This window comes from Euleptes europaea, chromosome 8, assembly GCF_029931775.1.
Source record: "Euleptes europaea isolate rEulEur1 chromosome 8, rEulEur1.hap1, whole genome shotgun sequence".
NCBI lineage: Eukaryota > Metazoa > Chordata > Lepidosauria > Squamata > Sphaerodactylidae > Euleptes > Euleptes europaea.
Window position 1 is genome coordinate 57,901,785 of NC_079319.1, and position 10,000 is coordinate 57,911,784.

The window sequence follows — 10,000 nt, forward strand, 5'->3', positions numbered from 1 at the left end:
TTTCTCCAGGGGAACTGACCTCTATTGGCTGGTGATCGGTTGAAATACCAGATCTCCAGCTAGTACCTGGAAGTTGGCAACCCTAGCCCTGAGGGACCTTACGGAACTCCACATGGCCTGCAAGACAGAGCTATTCCACCAGGCCTATGGTTGAGGACAGCTTCGGTATTCCGTCAGTGTTGGCCCCCTACCCCTCCCTTCTTTTCCATCTCTATTTTTTTTTGATAATTATGGGGGGATACTGACTGCTCGCAGGCCCTACAAAAGCAGATATACAACAAAACAATGCCATCTTATATACTTATATAGTTATTACTGATTTTATCCATTGATGACGTTTATGGGGCTGGATTTTATTTATTGTAGGAATGGTTTCAATGTGATTTTATGCAACTTATTCTATGTACTGTATGATTTTGTTGTAAACTGCCCTGAGCCTGGCTTTGTCAGGGAGGGCAGGATATAAGAATGAATAATAAATAAAAGCCAGAGGCAAGGGCTGGTAGTGGTTACTGGGCAAATTAGGAGTAAAAGCTCACTCACCTACAGATAACACATGTGGTGACTTCCCGGTCCCTAGCCCTGTGTAAAAAACAATACTTTGTGTACTATGACAATGACTGTCAAAGATGTCCCGACAATTATTTCCTTACAAAAAAAAAGAAATTTTCAGGATCACAAGCTCAGTTTTAAGAAAGTATGTGTTTTCTTTGTTCTTTTTTTAAGCAGAAAGCCCAATTTATTATCTCTTTGTAAATGGTTGTTGTTTTTATCTACCCTAGTGCCACTAATGGATGTGTGGAATCCCTAAGATATATATTTTTTTAATTTTGCTTCCGTCAAAGTTTATCAAATAGTTTCACTTGAGGAAAAACCTTCAAAATTTGCCAGACACTGGGCCTGGAACTTTCTACACTCAAAGCCTATGTTCTACTACTGAGTTATGCTTCCCCTGCAAAAGACCGCCAGACAAGATTCACGCATTGGCCCCTGACAGATGCAAGCACTCTCCCATCATGTCAAGCAAGCAAGCTAGCTAGAATCTGCATTTTATTTAACAAACAGTAGAAACTAGAAAGGCAACCTAGTGGTGTCTATCATAGCACATCCTCAACAACTAGAAGCCAGGGTTGACAAGTCCTCCTTAATGTCCTATTGACGTTCATGCCTCTTGTAGCTCTCCTCCAGAACTGATTTCCCACAGGAAAAGAAGTGATATTTTAAATGTGCAGCACCTTCCCATCCCTGGGGTCTTTGAGTACACTGGTAGTTTGTTCATTTTAGAAACCCATTGTCAGCATCATTTGGAGCCGGTTGTTGTTTGTTCACACAGCACATCCATAGTTTTCTGGTGTATCAGTGGGACTATCTGGGTATGATCAAAATACTCTAGGTTTAACTGGGTTGTCGATCAGACTGCCATCAACTTGGGGCTTGCTACCAGAAATTACAAACCACCGACAGGCTCCTTGCGTAAACAAAATGTGCAGTTGGGAGTCACTGGGATGCACACGCTATTCCACAGAGCAGCCAAGCTGCCTCTCATTATCACTAGATATGCAGGAATGAGGCCTATCCTTGCCTCATTAAGGCAAGTGCCAAAATTGCAATATCAATGCTGTACACATTAAGGAAGTGTAAACTACAGTCAACGAGGATCTTGATAATTGACTCACAGACTAGGCTTTTGTTTATGAAGCCCAGCTAGCTTTGCCAGTATATGACTAGTGAATCTATCTAAACTTGTTCCAAATTTTCATCATTCCAATGATATGAAAGTATTTCCAATCGTCTATGCAACAGCAGTTCCAAGCTTATCTCTCCAGATCCACGCAACAAGGGAGTGCTTACAGCAAATGCTATTCTGACCAGACAGTCATACTTCAAGAATTTACTAGCCCATTCTGTAGAAATATATCAGATGGTGGATCTCTTCAAATTCCTAATTTGGCAGGGTTTCTTTGTGGCATGACTGAATGACACTAGACCACAAATGTTTATGCTAGAATAAAAACTTGGCTTTAAGTCTTTAAGGTACCACAGTACTCTTGTTCATTTTGTGCAGTAACAAACTAACATGGCTTACCCACCCAACCCCAGAACTGAAACAGTGAAATAACAGCTAGGAGACCACACTAAAAAAATTATGTCAAGGGCTTATACGTGAATATGGACATTAGGAAAGATGGCCTACCAGAAGAATGTGTTTCCCAGATGGTCACTTGTGTATATAAGTACAATTCTGATTTGTCGGCACTTCACCAGAGGCAATATATTGCAAAACAGGAGTTCTGTCTTTTGGACATTACAAAAATGAAATCAAAGAGATTGCTTCCCTAAAACCATCGGAAACGGCCTAAACGAACAAATGTTGCTCAGTCAGAAATCGAAAGGGGGAAAATATCAAATGGAGGATTGTGTTCATGTGGGTAATAAAAATACTTTAAGGCATCTAAGGTGAACCATCTTCTGAAGAAGAACAGTTCCTTCAGAGCATTTCTCATATAACAAATTAAAAAAAACAGCAATTACAATTAGGCTTAATAGCAGGCAGTTCTGGGCAGCCTCCAATGCTTATATATGAGATTTTAGTAAACCTGGAAGTACAAGGGGATAATAAGCACACTGAAAAATGAAATAGTTTTGACGGTCTCATCCAGCTGCTTGAGCTGCTGAAAACCCCTAATATTTGGGATGGACAAAACAATGATTAGGAAGTAGTGTTACACCCTTCTAAGCCTATTGACTCCAATAGGTTTAGACGGGAGTGACTCTGTCTAGGATAGCACTGTTAATGAGATCTGGATTATCAGGATTTGCAAACACTGGTGTGAGGAAAGAGAGGTTGTATTTCCTGCTGTAGGCACAGGGGAAAATATTTGCTGCGGAAGGAGGTTCACCTCAGGGGTTCATTTAACCAAGCCGGTCCTGAATACACTGTGACTCATAAAGTATTTGCCCCATGCAGCAATTAGGTCTCTTAAAACACAGTTTGTCTCATTTACACTTTAGTGGCCTGGCACAGAGGATTACTTTTATAATACCTGACCAACAGGCAAAGACTCTACTCCTGCTAAAGTACAGTTTGGAGACTACAAAACTGACACTAAGCATACCAGACGCATCAGTGGAAGAAACATAATAACAAGAGGACATTTGGGTTCTTTTTCACCCAATGCTGTCTGCAGATGATACTTTACAAGGGAAACAGATGGATTGTGGAGTGGGCAATAAGGTGAAAGAGAAGGGAATCGAGTGAATAGCAGCTCAGGACCTGAGCAAGTTTCCACCCTCCAAGCCCTGTCCTATTGAGAGACCTGCAAAGAGATCAAATGTTGAAGAGCTGCGGGGCGGGGGGGGGGGGGAGAGTTGACAAAGTTCTAGACACGCTTTGAGCGGTAAATGACTGCAGCTACCTACAGGCAGTTTACCCTCTAGTCTGTGATTACGAGAACTCACAGGAAGATGCTGGGGTGCTTGGAAGGTACCATGCGGCCTTTTCAGAAATGTTTATTTACCGTATTTTTATTTTTCACCCACTAGGAACGCTTATCAGTGAGCAAGACAGAATTTCATATTGTCAAGTTTGGTGCAGCTTTTTTTAATGGTCTTTCTCAGCTTCTTGTATGTCTGCCTAAAGTAGATTACAAAGACAAGGAGAGGCATCTGGTTGGGGATGGAGGAGGAAGAGGGTGTGTATGTGTGTCACTCTCTCCCAGGGGAAATTCATTTCCTTAACTCTGAGAAGATGGTTTAAAAAGTTGCACGAAATTGCTCAGGAAACTTATGCAGATTTCTCAACCAATTAGGCATTCTGCACCACCTCTTCATTATGTGAGCTATGCTGCCTGGACACTTCAAATTATCTAAACTGGATTTATAATTACAGAGCTCTAGATTCATGGAATGTGCCCACACAACCTTTAAGTTACAGGCAAGTGTACAATTGGCTTCACCCACATTATAAGAAAATAAGGATAAAGTAACTGACTGCAGCTTCATCTGTAACAAATATCTGCAGATGCATATGTGATAACACGGCAGAATATTTCAGTACGGTATATTTCAATACAGGAATGGGCCCCATTCCTAACGCTTTTTCTCCACCATACCAAGGCCATAATAAACCTGATGGTATTTCTATTTTACTAAAGTTTAGCCTGAATCCATTGACAAAATAAACACTTCTTCACATCTGTACGCCAATTCACCGACAGTTGTTGTATTCATGTTGTATTCTCTACCTTTTCAGTTTTGATTTCTCAAAAGACCGAAATGTTTTAACTGAGTCAACTTCTAATAAGGTGAACACAGATTAATAGTAACTGCCAACAACGACAGTTGGACAGTCTAGAAGTAACCCCACTTCAATCATACAACCAGCAGTAAAACTGCAAGAGCTATCTTTTCCTGCGTCTTCAGTGCAACTACCTTACACTTTAAAAAGAACACAGAAAAGCCGAGTTTGTTCGCCTTAAAAGTAAAAATATGCATGATGTGTAATGTCAATTTTTGTCAGGTTCAATCTTAGCTATTAATTTAAAGTATATTATATTGGACTCAATGAGGAATATTTCCCCTACAGTGCATTCAGGTATTTTCCCCCAAGTTGCTTTACCAAATGTTTCAGCAGGTGTTGTTTAGAGCCTGGAGAATATTCAACTCATCATGTTAACTTGTATACAGATCGAATCCTTTGCTCAACTATCGCAGCGCCAACTGTTTAATCAACTGAATGGGTTTCGAAAGTGTATTAATTTATCTTCAGTTCCAAGTAAATTGGCCCTAATGTCTATGTTCAGTCAGATGGGTGAACACAGAAAGTTGGGAGAGTCGCTTTCGCACATGCCTAATAATGCACTTTCAATCCACTTTCAATGCACTTTGTAGCTGGATTTTACTGTGTGAAACAGCAAAATCCCCTTGCAAACGATTGCTGAAGTGCATTGAGAGTCCCCTGAAAGTGCATTATTCAGTATGTGAGAAAGTGCCCTAAGTAAATGCAACACACAACTGGGGAAAAACTGTACACATCTGGAAAAAATAATGTAAAAGAAGAATGAATTACTGGAGGACAAAAGGTGCCTTAAGGACGACTTTATGATCACTCAGACCACCTTCATACCGAAGGTGGGTCTTAAATGAGCTGTCGCCGCGCTCCCCCCCCCCCGCCACCCTTCCACCAGCCCTTCCTTTCCCACCAAGGCAAACTTCACATACCAGTGACTAGACAGATGGGAAGTAGTAGTCTGAAGATCAATCCACACACCACTTCTGTTGCCATCGCTAGAAGGTCGGCGCAAGTCCAGTCGTGAGGGGAACAAAGGCGAGCAGCGCCGCGGCTACGACGCCAGGCGCCCAGTCATGACTTTTTAGGTCCCCCCTGGCCGCGGGCCGGGCCAAGCCGGCATCGTCTCCGCAGCCGGTCGCTCGTCAGAAGCCCCGCCGCATCCCCGGGGCGGCCCGGACCCCCGGACCCCAGGCAGAGCCGAGCGCCGCGGCGCCCTCCGCTCAAGGCGCCCCGCCGGCGAGTGGGAGGCTGCTCGCGGGAGACCCTCTGCGCCCTGGCATGGAAAGGCCGCCTCGGCCAGCCCCCGTTTGCCCCCCGCCCGCCCCCCGCCGCTGCCTAGCCCGCGCTGGCTCGGTAGCCTAAGAGTTCACGCGCGAGGTGGCCAGACATAACAACCACAGCCACAACTCCGGCCCCGGGCAACGTGGTCCAAGGCGAGCGACGCCGCCCAGCGATGCCCGGCGCTTACGCGGGGCGCATGGTGGCGGGACAGCATCCGGAGCGCTTGGCCGCCAGCAAGAGGAGCGTCGGCCGGCCGCGGAGCTCCCAGCCAGCAGCAGCAGCAGCAGCAGCAGCAGCCCCGTCCTCTGCCTACATTGCTCCACTTCAATGAAACTTTGCGCGGCGCCGCCCCCGGTGGGCAGGCCAGGCCTGGCCCGGCGGGCGGCCGGAGCTCCTTCGCGCCAATCGACGGCCGCCTGGGAGAGCGCCCGGGACCGTCTTCGCCCCCGGAGTGACAGGCGGGCGAGGGGAGGCGCCACGCCTCCTCGGCAGCGCTTCGCCTTCTTCCAGCAGCCTTCGGGCAGCCCCACGCCGCCACGAAGCTCCCCGGAGATGCGCCCACGGCCCTCGCGACACGCCAGGTGCCGCCCGGAAACCATTTCCCACTTGTTTTCGGTTTGGTTTGGTGCTGAACAGGTAGACTAAGGCCATTTGCGCATGGAAGGTTTGGCCGCTCTGTAGGTGCACCTTTTTCCCCATCCGAATTCTCAAAACTCTGCATGGGGGTTCGTTTTTGGCTTTTGTGAATTTGGTTGGGGGAAATGTGCATCTAGACTCCAACCTTTTTTTGACCAGGGACCACTAGGACTTTTTTGTTCGGTGCAGGGACCCCAAGGTTCAAAACAAAAATTCAGAGAATTTGAAAATAAACTTTAATCATAACTGTTAGTTAAACATTAAACTTAGAATAATATTTGAATATATTTTTATAATAGAGAACTTTTAATTGAAAATATTAATTTATTATGGGTTTATAACTTTGTTTCGCGGACCTTAATTTAGTTCTCGCGGACCCCTGGGGGTCCACAGACCCCTGGTTGGGAACCAGTGATCTAGAGAGTGGCAAATCCAAGGCCAAACCTCCCATGCATAAATGGCCTCCAGAACAGTTGTGGTAAACACATTTTCTGCTGATGCTAGAGTGCACTGAGTAAAATGCTCACATCAATGGCAACTGTCTAATTTGTAATGCCCCCCCCCAAACACTCTCCTAAACCGATTTACTTCTACAGATTTACAGTGCATTCCTAAGGAGAGTTACTGCAGTCTAGGCCCATTGAAATGAATGGGCTTAGACTCAGTATCTCTCCTTAGGAATGCACTGATAGAAGGGTATAACTTTGTTTAGGATTGTGCTGCAAAAGTGGTAAGGAGCATACTATCTGGCTGCCACTTATAAGTATGACCAATTTAAAAGCAGTAGGGGCTGTGTTCAAGTATATGTGTTGATCATCATGGTACGAAGACTGTGGGAGGTCCGGGGCTCCCCCCCTTGGCCCCCCCGGCCTTCCCTTCCGTCACCCCTCGCAGGAGAGGGGCTTCCTCGGCCTCAGATTGCTCCGTTGGGGTTTCTGGGCTCTCTTCCCCTCTGGAGTCCGCCAGCGTTCTGAGCTTTCCCTTCAGCCCAGTCGCAGCCTCCTCTGCTGTCGCCCCGCCCCGCCTGCCTCTTACCGCCGGCTTCTCCGCCGGGCTGCCTTCCCGAGGGGACGGGAGAGGGACCCGGTAAGCCTGTGGCGCCTCCCCCGAGACTCCTCTCAACCCTGGCGCCGCCGAGCGTCTCTCCGGCGCCCCTGGGCCCGCCGTCTTCCTCCCCGCAGGGGGGCCATGTACCCCCCTCCAAGCCCGCGACCCCTGCCTGAGGCTCTGTCGCGGGACACAGACTGTCATATAGAGGATGGTGCCAAATTGTTTTCTGTTGCCCCAGAAGGTCGGACCAGAACCAACAGGTTGAAATTAAATCCAAGGGGTTTCCGTCTAGACATTAGGAAGAGTTTTCTTTCTTTTCTTTTTTTAAAATTTTTTTTATTTTCATAATAAACACAAAAAAAAGAAAAATAATAATACAAAATACATATACATAAAAAGAAAAACAAAAGTTACATGTTCAGCGCACTATTTATCCGCTAATACAATATTCAAATCACTCTATAAGCCATATCGTGCCCTGAATCCAAATCCCATCCCCCCACCACAGTGCCCTCCACCATTGGACTTCCGATGGAGTGTTATGACATATCAGGGGGGAAAAATCTATTCTTATATCATATTTAAAATCATATTATACTATAATTTGTTAACTATACTTTTAAAATCCGTTTTTGCCACTTTATCCCAATATGAGGTGGCCAGGAAGAGTTTTCTAACTGTTAGAGCAGTTCCTCAGTGGAACAGGCTTCCTCGGGAGGTGGTAAGCTCTCCTTCCCTGGAGGTTTTTAAGCAGAGGCTAGATCGCCATCTGTCAGCAATGCTGATTCTATGACCTTAGGCAGATCATGAGAGAGAGGGCATCTTGGCCATCTTCTGGGCATGGAGTATGGGTCACTGTCTGGGAGGGTAGGGGGGACCCTGGTGGTCCCTTACAATTCTATGATTCTATGACTAATTTGCTTGCAGTGCAGTTCTAAATGGAGTTACATCATCAACCCACTTACTTCAGCAGATTTACAAAATTGTAACTTAGTTTAGGATTGCACAGTAAGCAGCAGGACCTTTCGGAAACAACAATCCTATTTTTGTTAAGTTGAGGGATCAGGGAGATGCAGCAAATTTTCAGACAAGAGAAAGTAAAATAAATCTATTGGTTGCATGGGAATACATCTGTATGCCTACTTCCTGAATGGCAATGAAATACGTTGGAACATTTTCACCTCTATTCTACCCTCTCAGATAGGCAGAGGAATAAACTGAGTGGTTCAATGGCTGCCGAGGCCAAATGTCCATTGTTTCTTTTCCCCAACAGCCCTTTGTCACACAGAGATCCCATATAAATCTCTTCTTAATGATCAATAAGTGTCAGCAATGCTGATTCTGTGACCATAGGCAGATGTTGAGAGGGAAGGCATCTCGGCCATCTTCTGGTCACTGGGGGTGTGGGGGAGGAGGTAGTCGTGAGTTTTGTTGCCTAACGGGTTGCCAAACTCCCGGACTGGTCATGGCAACCCCAGTATAAGTGCACACGCTTCTCCAGCCGCGCGCCTAGCCCCAGACACTACTGAAAAGGCTCCCGCGCCCGCCAGTGAAGCTGACACGAGAACTCCTGTGCATCCCGCGAAACCAGCAGCTGAGAAACCGAGGCCAGGTCAACCATCCAGCGAACCAGAGGGACTCCATGTTCCTGTATGTCTCCGTTCCAGCAGAAGCCATTTCGCAGAGAGTTGACAAGCACGTAGCCCTCACCAGCACCCCCCATCCCCAGCCTCATCAGCATGATTGATGGCCCATCAGAAGATATCCTGATATCAGCGATGAGTCATTCCTCCGGCAATGTGAAGTGACGAGCCCCGGACACAGCGATGTCGAGCCTTTGTATTAGATTGTTAAGCTAATCTTCAAGAAACTCCCGGTTTTCCCCGGAATGGTACAAATCACTGGAATTAGAATAGATTTCCGAAATTGCCCTCGCCCCACCCCGGCAGCCAATCGTTAGGATCTTTTGTCACCTTTTGTCACACGGGAACCACGAAGGGGTAATCCAATCACCCCGCCCCCATAAAACAGTATATCTGGGGTCCCCACAGTCCATAATGTTACCTTAGGTTTTTCCCTTTCATACTGACTGAACTCTGTCAGTGGGCAGTCATGCTTGAACACGCAGGGGACCCCTCCCCCGCCCCCTTTTTATTCCCCTTAGCTTACAGAACTCAGGACACCTCCGCTTCAGGACAGGTACCATATAACCTGTCATCTGGACCTGCCACATTGGCAACCGTCTCTCTCTTCCTCCCTTTTATTCCTAGACTCTTTGAATGTATGTGTGTATTGCTACACTGAACGCTTGACAAAGATAAACTCTCTTAATTTGGAATCCCTTGCCTCTGTCATTATTCTAAGGTCACAGATCCTTGCTGTGGTATATATTGGTTGCATCCCGCTACATAAATATTAAAGTTACCGTATGCGCGCTAATTCCCCAATTGAGGCGCATTTCGGCTAACAGTTTCCTGTGTTGTGCAGGGGGTTGGACTAGATGACCCCTGTGGCTCTTCCAACTCTATGATTCTAAGTGGCAATTTGAACCAGAATCCTATCAGTTCTTAGCATCCATTGGGCAGCCCACAGATTACAACGTTAGAATATAGTTTCAGTGTAGGCAGTTATGCATGACAATCTTGCCTATACACCATCACATATATGTTGACTACATATTTATTTTATTTATTTACAAAAGTTATACTCCACCTTTCTGCTTTCATCAGGGCCACCAAGGTG

The 10,000-nt window shown here is 46.1% G+C and overlaps 1 protein-coding gene across 1 annotated transcript in view; it reads right to left on the minus strand.

Annotated features, from left to right (window-relative positions):
• The window catches only part of PIEZO2 (piezo type mechanosensitive ion channel component 2), a 309,479-nt gene extending 304,153 nt beyond the window's left edge, over window positions 1-5,326 (minus strand). Inside the window, exon 1 of the mRNA XM_056854258.1 lies at window positions 5,221-5,326. Within this exon, the coding sequence (XP_056710236.1) occupies window positions 5,221-5,284 (64 nt within the window). The 5' untranslated portion in view covers window positions 5,285-5,326. The remainder of the gene's footprint in view (window positions 1-5,220) is intronic.
• Window positions 5,327-10,000: the final 4,674 nt, after the last annotated feature.